General features: G+C 45.1%; 1 protein-coding gene across 1 annotated transcript in view; it reads left to right on the forward strand.

The window, feature by feature from the left end:
- The first annotated feature begins 237 nt into the window (after nucleotides 1–237).
- Nucleotides 238–13,781, forward strand: part of LOC143386391 (leucine-rich repeats and immunoglobulin-like domains protein 1) — an 85,601-nt gene continuing 72,057 nt past the window's right edge. Inside the window, 3 exon segments of the mRNA XM_077108274.1 lie at nucleotides 238–521; nucleotides 581–674; nucleotides 677–795. Coding sequence (XP_076964389.1) covers nucleotides 238–521; nucleotides 581–674; nucleotides 677–795 — 497 coding nt within the window.

The following is a 13,781-nucleotide window of genomic DNA, read 5'->3' on the forward strand; positions in this document are numbered from 1 at the left end:
GGCCAGTCAGGACAACCCTGTTGCCTCTTTAAAAAAAAAAGGGGGGGGGATGGGCAGCAGAGGCGAGGGACATTCCTCCCTTTCTCCTCCCACTCTCCCGACTTCACACATAGGGTGTGAAAAGAGGGTGGGGGCGGGGTGCCCAGGCAGGCCGCGGGGCAGGATCACTGCAAGCGCTCCAATAGCCCTCCAGGCTGGCCGCTGTGGACACGGCAGCCAATGAGCAGAGGCGGGAGCATGGAGCAGCACTGTTGCAAAACATCCAACCTGGGCCACGGGCGCCGGGGCGAGGGGGTGTGTATGCGGCCAGGAGTTCGGGGGCGGGGTCTGGACAGCCTGGACGCTTGCAGAGAGGGCAGCGGGGCTTTCGCGGTGCGAGTTCCACCCTGCCGGAGCGCGCCCTGCACGTGGCGCTGCCACAGCGAGGCGCACGGGGCCCTGCGAGCCCCAAGAAGCCGTCCAGCCCCAGGTCTACAACTTTTGCGTCCCATCCCAGAGGAAGATGCCCGCCGGCGCCTGCGGCCGGCAGCCCGGAGTTCTAGGCGCGCTCCAGACAAGATGGCGCGGCTGGTCTGGGGAGCGCTCGGGCCCCACGATGCTCGCCTTTCCTGCTCCTCCTGTGGCTGCTGCTCCTGCTTCAGCTGAAGCCGGCGTCGCCTGAAGCCGGCGTCGCCTGAAGGCCGGTCAGCGGGCGCCCTGCGCGACCGCCTGCACTTGCATTGGGGACTCGCTGGACTGCAGCGGGCGCGGACTGGCGACGCCATCCGGGGACCTACCCGCCTGGACACAGAGCCTGTGAGTGCCGCCCTTTTCGCTCTCCCTGCGTCCAGTGGCTCTGTCACTAGGGCACGGGACGGGGCCCCCGGGAAGGGGTGCAGATTGGTTGTGTTTGGAGTTGTGTAGGCTGCAGGACTTTGCTTGGGGTGGCAGAGACGAGGTCGTGCATGGGGGGCAGAGAGAGAGAGAGCGTGTGTCAGGGTCTGGAGGTGAGCGAGTGTGCATCACGAAGGTTTGGACTTACGCAAGTGTGGGTCGTGGGGATCTGGAGGTGAGTGGGCCTGCCATGGGGTTTAGAGGACGATGATCATGGGTCTTGAAGTTCTGAAGGGGAGTGTGTGTATCTTTTGAGAGTCTGGAAGTGAGTGACTCACTTTGGGGTTTGCGGGGGGGGGGGGGGGGCAGGGGAAGATGGGGTCGTGAAGGTTTGAAGGTGAGCATGTACCTCTTGTGGGTTTGGAGGCCAGCCATCATGGGTCGTGGCGGTTTGGAGGTTAGCGAGTCGGACTGGTGGGGTTTGTTGGAAAGCGGTCGTGGACAGTGAAGGTTTGGAGGTGAGTGAGAAAGCATGGGTCTTGGAGGTCTGAAAGTGAGCAATAGGTGGTGTAAGTCTCTTAGGGTTGTGAAGGTGAGCAAGTGCGCCTCATGGGCCCATGGACATGAGCAGATTGTGGATCCTGGTCTGCAGGCCTATGAGTGTGGGTCCTCTGGGTGTGGAGGTGAGAAGTTGTAGGGTTAGTGAGTGAGTGAAAAGTGGAGATGAGCATATTTGTGTTATGGCTGAGGATGGAGGGCGGGAGAAGTCTGGAGCAGAGTGCAGAATTCTGTGGATATGATTTTTTCCTCTCCCACCTCTTGGGTGTTGGTACTCCTTAGTATTGTAGTGGGGATGAATGAAGGGGACTCCAGTGTTCCACGTGCATTATTTATTAATGAGTGTATGTGTGTAGCAGCCTCTAGATCTGAAGGACCATAGTGACTTGAGATGGTTGTGGTGGTGGTGGGGTGTCAAGGGATCCCTTCCAGAAGGTACTCAGGGGAAAGGGAGCTTTTTAAGAGTTCTTAGAGATCTGGGAGTACCCAGAATTTGTCCTTTTCTGCTTGATTGGCATGTTAGGGAACTGTGTTCCAGATCCTTCCTGCGTGCTCCCTGGAGCCCCAGTTGTGCTTCATGATCCAGTGGGGTTGGGCCCACCCTCCAGTTTCTCCTCCATAAATGGTGCAAATTAGTTTTGGAGTCATGCTGCATCAGGAGAATGTGCCAGGGTCTTGACTGATTTTAGCAGTTTGTTTCTCCCAAAAGAGCACATTTCGGTGCTGTCAGGATTTTAACTTGTCTGGAGTTGGTGGGACACTTCTTAGAGGAGATTTGGCAGGGGGGAGAAAAAGACTTTCAATTTCTGTAAATAGGGTGGAATAGAATAACCTTTTTTTTTTTTTTTTTTTTTTTTACTTATAAAAAATTCGGTCCACGAGTCAAGTCCTGTCCATTTATCAGGAGCAGCATCTCTGTAGACCTCTGAGTACCTTCCAGAAAAGGCCTTGCTTGAATAGTCCACTTCTCAGTTGAATAGATGTCATCTTTCCCAGAACATAAGGGAGGCGCAGTTGTAACCTCAGGCATGACATTCACTGTTTAAAAAGGAGAAAACTGGTGATAGAAGTTTTAACCAACACACCTGTGGTTCAATCACAGAACACACAGACTGAGCCTGGCTACTGTGAGGGAAAGAAGAGAAGTTTTTTTTTTTTTTTTTAAGGTGAAGATCTTGTGTCTGTCACAATGGGGCACATCTTTAGCTTGGCCTACAGGACACACTGCTCCACAAGCAAGCGCCATACAATGCAGAAGCTGGTGAGGACCCCTTAGTTGTGGTTAGGTGCTATCTTTCCCAGAAGAGTTCACTGACCCAGGGAAAAATCAGTGGTCCTAGGGTACTGGGAGGCAGAACCCGGTACTGCCCTGAAATAGTATTTTATTCAGTTGAGACAGCCTGGAGAGTTGTGGTTTTTCCTTTAGTGAGTATGTTCACCTGTTGGAAGTGTGACTCCATGCCATCCATGTGTCAGAGGCACTGTGAGGAAGGCTCTTTAGCTCCCAAACAGTAACTTCCGGGAGAGGACAAAGTGTCCTCTTGTTTGCACTTTCCTGTAGTCACAAGATCCACTTTGCCTTGTCCTTTTGGGAAGCAGAACAGAGTTTTTTGTTTGTTTGTTTTTTTAAAGGCTTTTCTGTTGCCTAGAGGTGACATTTCACACAGTTTAAATAAATACCTTGAAAATTGCACTCTTTTATACTCACACGTTTGACGATGAATAAATACCAAACTGGGTATTTAGAGCTTCAGGAGACTTGATTACATTCATTATGGTGTTAACTGATTAGATCTCAAGATTTGAGCAGCGTGTGATTTTTGGTTATCATGGGGTGACATGGCATATAGTATCCTTTGAAAAATATCTGTGCAGTTTTATTTCTGATTAAAAAGGAGTCACATAGATGTGTTTTCCCTCTAATTTTTAGTTGTGTCAAACCATTAGTCTTACTCTGAAGTTTCTGTGAGAATATTTATACAGTTTGTATTCCTGTCAGTGATTCTGCAAGGCAGGAGTGGAGAAAGTTTCTGTATCTGATACAATAACGTTTCTTGTATTTTCATGGCGTTTACACCCTGTAAATACATCATGTCTCGAAAATGCTTTGAGCTAGTTTATAAGCACATGAACCAGATTTTACTTCAGCCAGTTCAAACAATTTCAGGCTGTGGGTTTGAGATAGCAGGAGACCTGGGGCTTTATGGGACCTCCCTGCCCCCCAAGCAGTGCATCTAATTTGGGAGTTGCTTCTAAGCCTAGCATAAAGGAAGTCAAACATTTTAATAGTGAATGTGAATGTATTGTGAATAGAAAGAATAGAGCTGGTTGAGGGGAACATAGTTTCCTTCATAGGACCTGAAGAAAATTTATTCAGTGCAGTCACTTATAGTAGCGGAGCCATAACTGAGTCTCCCAATCCCATTACATAGGTGAGATTGGCATGGTTCAACCAGCACATTCATAAATAGCAGCAGACACTGCCAAGCCTTATTCCAGCTTCCAAGAACCTTAGTAGAAGCTGAACTTCTTAGAACTCAGATGTTTGATTTCTTTGAAATTATTTTGGGGAGCATGGCTTCAGGAGATCTTTAAATACACTCTACCTTAGACTCTTTCCTGTGGCGTAAATGTAAGCACCATATTTAGTCACAGAATGATGTTGGCTTAAACGTTCTGAAAACTGAATTATGGCCTATTGGAATTGTGAGTGGGGAGGCAGGGAGGTCCTTGAGGCAGAACAAACCTTCATTCTTGTTCTTTATTGAGGGAAGATGACCTGAATTCAGAAGCAAGAGCATCACTCTAGTATGCTGATTTCAATTCTTTTGGAGAAGCTAAAGAGAAAAAAGGAATTTTTTCCACTTCCCATCCTGTTTATGCAAATTAGATGACTAAATCCTTCCAGAACTTAAACTGAGATTTATTTTCTTCCTTCCTTCCTTCCTTCCTTCCTTCCTTCCTTCCTTCCTTCCCTCCCTCCCTCCCTCCCTCCCTCCCTCCCTCCCTCCCTTCCTCCCTTCCTTCCTTCCTTCCTTCCTTCTCCTCTCCCACCTCTTTCTTTCTCTAAGTACACAGCTTGTCTAGATGGTCCTTTGGTATTCACTTCTGTCTTTTTATCTCCTTGCCTTCATATCACATAATCAAGCTCAACAGACCTTGAACATCTGATTTTGAGGTTTTTTTTTTTTTTTGAATAGGGAGTGATTTATGTGTTTGTTTTGTGGGGCTGGGGCTGGAACCCACAGCTTCTCACATGCGAATAAGCACAGGCTCATCCCCGGAGCTGCACCCCCAGCTCTCAGGACTATTTTAAGCCCCAGACATGGCAGAGAAAATCCTGGAAGGTGCAAAAGCCCTCAAAGTTTAGGACAACTTGAGCTCAGAGTCTATTTTTTTCTTTTCTCCAGCAAGTGTAGAAGGTGGGCCTTCCTCTCCTCTCAGCAGTGGTGATCTCTGGCTAGTTCCCTCAGCACTTTTTTTTTTTTTTTGAGTGAGCAGAGGTCTCTGGTAAATGACACCTGGACTGGTGTGAGTGTCTGGCACACCAGCTCCCAGTGCTTGCAAAACCGTATACACAGCCAGAAGAGCATGTTGCTTCCAGGAAGTGAATTGTGGATGGAACTGAGTGATGGATGCAGAGGCTTGCTGCCCCATGGGGCGGGTGCTCCTCCTTGTTTGGAGGAGAGGAGACTCAGAGAGCTAACCAAAATAAGTGTTCTGTAGCCATCAAGGGCTTCCTCATGCAAAATGCCTCTGACTGGCTTCTCAGATTGAGTGCCTGTGTATAGGACATGAGTAGTTTGGTTCCATTGAAGGGCTATGCTTTGCCTAGGAGAAAAATTAGGCACTCTGATGTGGAGATGTTTGGATTTCTTCACATCTCCATTGGAAACAGCACTTAGAAATGAGTAAGTCATACTCTATTCTGCACTGTCCTAAAGACTAGCCAACATGAAATCTTATTGAGTTGTGGGTCTCCAGTAGTACTTGGTTGAATATGAAATCTTTTTTTATTGTTTTTGTTGTTTTTTTGATACTAAGGATTAAACTCAAGGGCATATAACCACTGAGCCCCATCCCCAGCTCTTTTTTATATTTTATTTAGAGACAGGGTCTCACTGTTTCTTAGGGCCTCACTCAGTTGCTGAGGCTGGCTTTGAACTCTTGATCCTCTTGCCTCAGCCTCCTGAGCTACTAGGATTATAGGTGTGTGTCACTGCACCTAGTGAGCATGATATCTTGTAAGTTTCTTAACTGGGGTGAGGGCTGAAAGCTGTTGACCTAAAAGGAAAAAACTTAATTTTCTAAAGCTATGAGGGCAGGAATGAGGTAAAATGGAAAAATAGCATGTGGCTGAGTTTCAGAAGACCTTGGGGTTTCTCTGCTGCTGATTGCCAATGGGATCTTGGGCTGGTTCCTTAATTTCCTATCTGTTGAGGGCTGTTTGACTTTCATCTCTACCTGAAGTGCCTGGAAACTTGGGTTGTGTGATGGCAGTATTTGCAGTGCTGCTGAGCTCTGTGTTACTGCAGGGGACTTGAGTGTAAGGGAAGGACACCCATGGTTGCTGTGCTTTGTGTGGAAAAGCACACAAAAGCATGTTCAGGTTTATGATTTTGTTCTGATTGAAACAAAGAGGGAATAACATCACAGGATGGTCGGTGTTTAGTATACTTGATTGAAAAGTACTCTTTGGGGGGCAATAATGGAGATCAATACTAAGGTTACTTTACCACTGAGCTACATCTTCAATCTTTTATTCTTCTTTTTTAAATTTTAAGACAGGCTTTCACTAAATTGCCCAATCTGGCCTTGTATTTGTGAACCTCCTCAGACTCTCAAGTTGCTGGGATTACAGGCCACTGCGCTCACCTTTAAAAATGTTCTGCATCCCAGTGGCTTGGAGGCTGAGACAGGAGGGCTGTGAGTTTAAAGCCAGCCTCAGCATCTTATAAAAGCCCTAAGCAACTCAGTGAATCCCTGTCTCTAAATAAAATATAAAAAGGACTGAGGATATGGCTCAGTAGTTAAGCAACCCTGGGTTCAATCTCTAGCACAAAATAAAATAAAATAAAATGATATTCGCATGTTTGATGCCTCTGAGTGGAATCTTTAGATTGAAACCTCAGGCAGCAAAGAGCAAGAGGGTGTATGGTAGGAGCCTCAGTGAGGGACCCTTGCATAGACCTTTAGGTGTTGTTGAGGAAAAGCAAATATCCCACAAAGAAAGCACAGGTTGAACATTCTTAATCTGAAATCCAAAATAGTCCAGAATCTGAAATTTTTGAGTCCTGGCATGACACCATGAGTGGAAAATTCCATACTGTGAAACTTTGTTTTCCTTCACATAGACGTATTTTAAAATGGTATATAAAATTACCTCCAGGTCATATGAATCATAGGTGGATTCATGTATAAACTTGGGTCTCATTGCCATGCATACATTCTAAAATCGAAAAAAAATCTGTAATCTGAAACACTTTTGGCCCGAAGCATTTTGGATAAAGGGTGCTCAACCTTGCTTCCTTTTCCCTTTAGGCTCAAAGAAAACGTTGACTAATTCCAAGCAAGGGGCATGGCAGGTTTCAGAGGAGACCTCTCAAGTGTACCTTTCAGGGTGGAAACTTAGCAGCCTAGTATGTAGAGCCCAGTGGTTTCCTTCTGCAATTTTGAATCTCATTCTCCTCCTTTTATTGATCCAGTTCAGACAGAATTTTCCAGTCTCCCTAGATGTGTCTGGGTTGCTTCTTCGTCCAGTGACAATTTTGAAAAATTTGTTTCCTGTAGAAATTAGACTCCTACAAGATTTACTTACCATGCAGAATCTAGAAGCTTTTATTTTCTATGCCTTAAATATCTACATTTCTTCCACATGAAATTTGTTACTGCGTTCAGTGGAAATTCTTGAGCTTTTCTCTTTTTTCTTTTTTTTTTTTTGGATACTGGGGATTGAACCCAGCATTGCTCTTCCACCAGCCACATCCCCAGCCCCTTTTTATTTGGAGACAGGGTCTCCCTAAGGGCCTTGCTAAATTGCTGAGGCTAGTTCTGAACTTCTGATCCTCCTACCTCAGCCTCGGGAGTGTTCACTCATTCGTTATCATGTAAATTTTTCTAAGTTGAAACTCACTTTTGACTTTTTCTCCCCCCCCCCTTTAGAACACGTCCTTATAATTTGGAGCTTTGTTTGGGGCTACAGCTAACAAGCAGTAAAATTGGAGCCACAGTTAGTGGTTTGGAACTTCTTGACAAAAAGTTGAACAGGACTTAGACTACTTAAGGACCAAAGGAAACAGTCCAAGAAAATTACGTTTTCAGAAAAGCTTTTTCCCTGTAAGCCCCTAAGATGACCTTTTTTCCAGTGTGTTTTTTGAGGATCAAAATAGGCCAAGTGATCTTCCTACCCTTCCAGGAGCCTAGTATGTCACTATCAATCATTCTGTTTCTCCTGGACTTCCTTCTGGTGCATCTATTATTTATCTCTCTCCTCTCCCAGAGGATCCTCTAAGTCTCTCTGATTAGAGAATTCTTCATGCTTCCCTTTTTTATTCTCCATTATGCTTGGAAATTTGGGGTGTTCAGTTTCATGTCTGAAGGAATCCTTAAAAAATATTTTGCTTATTGCCCCAGGGCTTTCTGTCTTGGGGATGGGCCTGTTCTTTCAGGGCAGAAAGGGTTGCAGGATTTCCTTGTTTATCTTGGGGGGGGGGTTCTAACAAGCCTTGCCCCTCAAGTGTGAGTATTCCTAATTGGCAAGTGGGGAGCCCTTGACAGAAGTGACTTGGGAACACAGATGTGCAGGAAGGACCATCTTCTTTGCGCCGATGGCCTGTGTTCCTCTCAGGAGCCAGCAGAAGGTACAGAGACAGATCCAAATCTCCTCCACTGCTGGTGCACCTTACAATGTAGACCCTCCGCGAGAAGCCATGGCTTGTGGTTTGTTCGATTCTGTACGTCAGAGAGACTATTTGACCTAAAACGAAAATTATGGATGATTCTCCCCTCCTTTCTCCTTATTTTTTGCCTGAGAACCACTTCAAAGTATCAGTTGTGTTGGTGCCAGACGCTGGGCAGTTATTGTTAAAAGAATTTGGAAATATAATTGAAAGCAAACTTTGGTGGAGCAAAAAAGCAGATGGAGGTGAGTTCTTACTTTGAGGGAGAGAAGGGAATTCCAAATTATTCCTCTATTTGGAGCTGATGTCTCAGAACACTTGTTCTGTGAGATGAATCATCTTTGAATTCTACATCTGGGAGTTGTATATTGGGAAATGGCATTCCTTTTAAATGTAGAAGAATCACAAAAGTTTAAAGTTACACTGTAGTTGGAAAATTCTATTCAGAGTTTTTTTTAAAAAAAATTAACATGTAGGTGAAATTGGCAGATGATTGGATATGAGAGTATGATGCCTAAACTAGACATGTCAATATATGGAAAGCAATATGATCACTACACTTATTTCTTGATGTTCCTCCCTTTTGTTTTGAGACAGGTGACATCTTTTTAAAAAAGTCACCAGCATCGGCTAATCAGAATCAATACTTAAAACAAATGTGACTTGAGAGCCTGAATTGAAGTATTTTTTTTTGAGCTTTTCGAATAAGTTCAGGCCCTGCTCACCAGTGATTATCCCAGAGCAATGATTCAGGGTTTTCAGGGGGATAACACTGTGTGTTCTTCCTGTTTGAACTCCTGCATCCTAGGTGTCTGGGTGTGAGAGATGTGGGGGAAGGGATGGAGCAGCCATGTTGTTATGGGGCTCAATGATAAGAGTGGTGGCCTCTGGGCAAAGTTGGTCAATGTATTTAGTTTCCCTCTGTAAGATGAGGATAATTAGTGGGTGCCTACCTCACGACACTTGTTATGAAGACAGAAGTGAAGTAATGTAGGATTTTTAGGACAAGGCAGAAACTTGAGGAAATGTTAGAATTAAAATGACAGCAGTAATAGCAATTTACATTCTTTTGGCAGCAGGATCCATTGTCATTAACTAATTGAATAATCATCTTAAGCCTATGAGACATTACTTCCATCATTTTTAAAAAAATATTTTTAGTTGTAGAGGGACATACTACCTTTATTTTATTTATTTATTTTTATATGATGCTGAGGATCGACCCCAGGGCCTCACATGTGCTAGGCAAGTGCTGTACCACTGTACCACAGCCCCAGCCCTTTTTAAAATATTTTAATTAGAGAAAGGGTCTCACTGAGTTGCTTAGGGTGCTCACTAATTTGCTGAGGCTGGCTTTGAAATCATGGTCCTCCTGCCTCAGCCTTCCGAGCTGCTGCTGGGATTACAGGAGTGCACCCACCTCACCTGGCTCACCTCTGACTTATACATATGAGGTCCAGGTGGTTGAATGACTTGTTGGGATTCAAACCTGTATCTACACAATGGTATCTAGAAAGAATACTGCTCTTCTTGCACTTACTCCATTTCAAGTTTTTAAATCCCTTAAGGCCAGTCATGGGTCCTATAACTCTTGGGTGACTTAAAGCACCTAGCACAGTTCTGGCCATACAGCTGGTGCTCTACAAATGGTGTCTCGAATGTGATTATGAAGAGCTTGCTTCTTCTCTAGGCGTGTGTCTTGCCATCCATTTTTGGTTTTCCTTTTTGGTGAAGGGGGTTGGTGGCATGTACATATGTCTTGCCATCTGTTATTTATTGTTTCTTTTAGTTGTGGTTTGTGTCCCTGCTCCATGTTTCTTTGGTTTCTGGAGCAACTGCAAATATTATATGCTGGGGGATCAAAAAGAAGTAAATATTTATAAACAGTAAAGAATCCTTGGGTTTGGAAAGTGTTTTTCTCAAATGCATGCATATTTGGTGACTTTATTGTAATCTCACTGAGGCATCATTGTTAGACAGTTTGCAATCCGAGGCATATCTCAAAGACAGGTGAGTCCTTGCCCAGCTTTGTGTGACCAGCTCACAAAGAGCCTTGGTGATAAGGCCCTGGTGTTAATGCTGACCCTGGTGGTGTATTTTTAAATCAAGTACATATAAACAGTTTAGCCTGCCAATGGAGTTTATACTCTGCCTGAAATCCTTGGCATGCTCTGGGCTGGGTGGCGCTGATAGGTACATGTGGTCTTGGGAGAATTCTGTGGCCACCCTCTGCGTCCCACCATTCATTTAAAACAGGGGAGGGGGTGTGCAGCAGAGAGAGGGAAGGAAGGGGAGATTGTCAGTGATTTTGTTGATTAGTTTTATGTTAAACTTTCATTTTATACGCTTTTTCTGGGTCAGGTTATGCAGACTTTAGTGGGGAGTAGAGGATCTCTTGACTCACTTCATTTCTGGCCACAGGGGGCTGCCTTACATCTTCCCCCAGAAACCATGGCTGACATCCCATTTGACTTGACTGTCCACCTGGGGGATTCTGCATTCCTTAACATAGACATTTTAAGGGATTAGCCTGTAAGCCCCCTGAAGGCAGAGACTGGCTTTGTTTCTGATTAACTGTTATTTTCCCAGAATCTAGTCTGAAGCCTGGGGCACATAAAATGTTCAACACAGGGCTGGTGATGTAGCTCCATGGTGGAGAGCTTGCCTAGAACATGTGAGGCTCTGGGTTTGAGCCTCAGGGCCACAGAAAAATAAATAAATAAAGGTCTGGTATCCCATCGTCAACTCACAAAATGTTTTACAATGCTAGCACAGGTCTGGGGTTGTGGCTCAGCGGTAGAGCACTCGCCTCGCATGTGCAAGACCCTGGGTTCAATTCTCAGCACCACATAAAAATAAATAACTGAAATAAAGGTATTGTGTCCAACTGCAACTAAAAAAAAAATATTTTTTAAAAATGCTTAGCACAGATGCTAATATAGATAAGAACATGGGTATTCATTTTATATAGTCCTCAAAGTCCTATGGATATGCCTTTCCCAGACAAGTAGAATCATTTAGACCTCCCAGGGCTCATCAGTCAGTATGTTTTCTAGTTTCCTCCGCCCCTCATCCAAGATACAGGTGTGGAGGAATTTAGAAGGATGGAAAGAATAACAGATAGCTAGAACTTACAGAAGATGGACAGGCCAGCTGATTACCTGCCATGTTGATTGGCAGTCTTTGTAGCACTTCTGAATTTTGCTGAGATGACTTTGAAATCCCATGTCCAGGTATTGTCACTGAAATCCCTTTCTCATGGACGAGGTGCCTGTGACCTGTCTCTCACAGGGGATCCCTAGTGGCTGGCCTTGGCAGGTGGGCGGGCCTCCACAGGTCTCCCCGCAGTGGTGGTTTGGCCAGGGCACCCACTGAACATTTGCCCACTGTTGACATGGTCTGTCCTCTGCCCCTTTGCTGGAGCTGGGTTGCGGAGCTGGCCGTGGGGAGGGTTGCTTCTCACATAGACCAAGACTGTATAGACACCCTTCCCCTTGTGGTCATTTTGCTCAGTTTATGCTGAGCCCTCACCAGACAGCAAGTTTTGGTTGCTGGGGCTCTTAGTGCCTTTGCTAAGACCTCTGCTTTGACAAGTATGATGACCAGGCCAAGGTAGTTTTTTCTCACTCTTTTCTGCTAGCAGAGGGAATGACTGCTCTCCTTGACCAGAGGTAGTTGTTCAGCCCTCAGGGTGGGTGACCGTACCCTCAGTCGACAGAGCCAAAGTACTGGTTTATGGAAACCTCTGCAGCAGGAGGGTTCAGGGCAGATCAGTGTGTAAACCTGGCCCCTCTTCTGTGGATCTCAGAGGTGAGGCACACGGCCTTTTCCTCCACAGCAGCAGGATCATTGCTGACCTGGGCTCAGTGTGGGTCCTCCCTGGGTCGTCGCCCAGAGAAGCTAAGGAAGAGCAGTTGGAGAGCTGGGCTCTGCCCCTTCTCAGATGTTGCTTTTAATGGTCACTGAGGGCTTGGGCTGTGGTTCTGCAGGGAGGCCTTTGTACCTGAGGAGCTGAACTAGTTTGCAGGGTTGGGGTGGGAGAAAGCTTTGTGCTATGTACCCATTACTCTAGTTCGGAGGTTTAGTTACTTTTATCTGAGATAAATGTTAGGTATTTATTGAATAAGGAGAAGACTACAATAGAAAAAAGACTCATTGATCTCATTAACTAGTCATAATTATTTTCACTTTATTGTATAAATCTCTAGTAGTGGCTCTGGTTGAATACTTGTTCGAAGCTATAAGCAAACAAACAAGTAGTTTTGCAGTACTGGGGATTGAATCCAGGAGTACTCTACCACTGAACTACATCCCCAACCCTTTTTTTAAATTTTTTTAGTTGTTGATAGAACTTTATTTATTTATATGTGGTGCTGAGACTCAAACCCAGTGCCTCACACATGCTAGGTAAGTGCGCTATCCCAGCCCCTTATTATTTATTTTTTTTTTATTTTGAGACAATGTCTTGCTAAGTAGCTAAGGCTGCCCTTAAATTTGTTATCCTCCTGCCTCAGCCTCCAAGTCACTGAGATGACAGGTGTGTGCCACCATGATGGGCTTGAAGTTCTATATTTTAAAGACTAAGTATCAGGAATATTTTCTCCAGGCTTAAATGTTTATAAAGGGATGGTTTAAGTATTTAAGTATCTCTCTCTCTCTCTCTCTCTCTCTCTCTCTCTCTCTCTCTCTCTCTCTTTGATACCAGGAATTGAGCCAAGAGGCACTTAACCACTCAGCCACATCCCTTTTTATTTTTTATTTTGAGACAGGGTCTCACTAAATTGCTGAGGCTGGGTTTGAACTTGTGATCTTCCTTCTTTAGCCTCTGAACCACTTGGATTATAGGCATGTGCTGCTGCTCCCTGGCTGATTTAAGTTTTAATTAAAATCTCTCTTATATTGAGCATTTTAAGTTAGTTTCTCCCCTAAAACTTTGTCAGATATCCTTATATGCATAATGTTTATGCATTTCTTTCCTTAGGTTAAGTTACCAAGTCCAGAGTGCTCTGGATATGCAAATTCTTCAGACTTCTGGTGTCACTTTGCTCCCCACCAAAAGGCAGTCAATTCACATGTGAACCTGTGCTTGCCTTTCTCACACCCTCACCAACATGAGATGCTGCTTTCTATTCCTGTAACCATGTACCTGTGTGGTGTATAAGGATTGGTTTGGGTTCATCTGCATTTCCTTGGCTGAAAACTTTTCACAGGTTACCCACATGCATTCATTTTCAGTTTCCTTCCTTTTTTTGATGCTCCATTTGATAAATGACCTTGGTGTGGACTTTGAGCATGAGTAGGAGTCTGTACCTCTAGGACTAGGTCTGAGGTGTTCCTGGGCAAGTGCAGGTGTGATTCCATGGAAAACTGTTTCCAGTGGGCATGGTCTATGTTTTTGACTCTTCATCCCATCCTGATTATGAGTTGTGGAGGAGAACATTGCAGTGGTTCTCAGGCTCTGGGGCTCTCCCAGGCTGCCTGAGCCCTTGCACAGCCGTCTTGGCTCCCGTG

Source organism: Callospermophilus lateralis, unplaced genomic scaffold (assembly GCF_048772815.1).
Source record: "Callospermophilus lateralis isolate mCalLat2 unplaced genomic scaffold, mCalLat2.hap1 Scaffold_323, whole genome shotgun sequence".
Lineage (NCBI taxonomy): Eukaryota > Metazoa > Chordata > Mammalia > Rodentia > Sciuridae > Callospermophilus > Callospermophilus lateralis.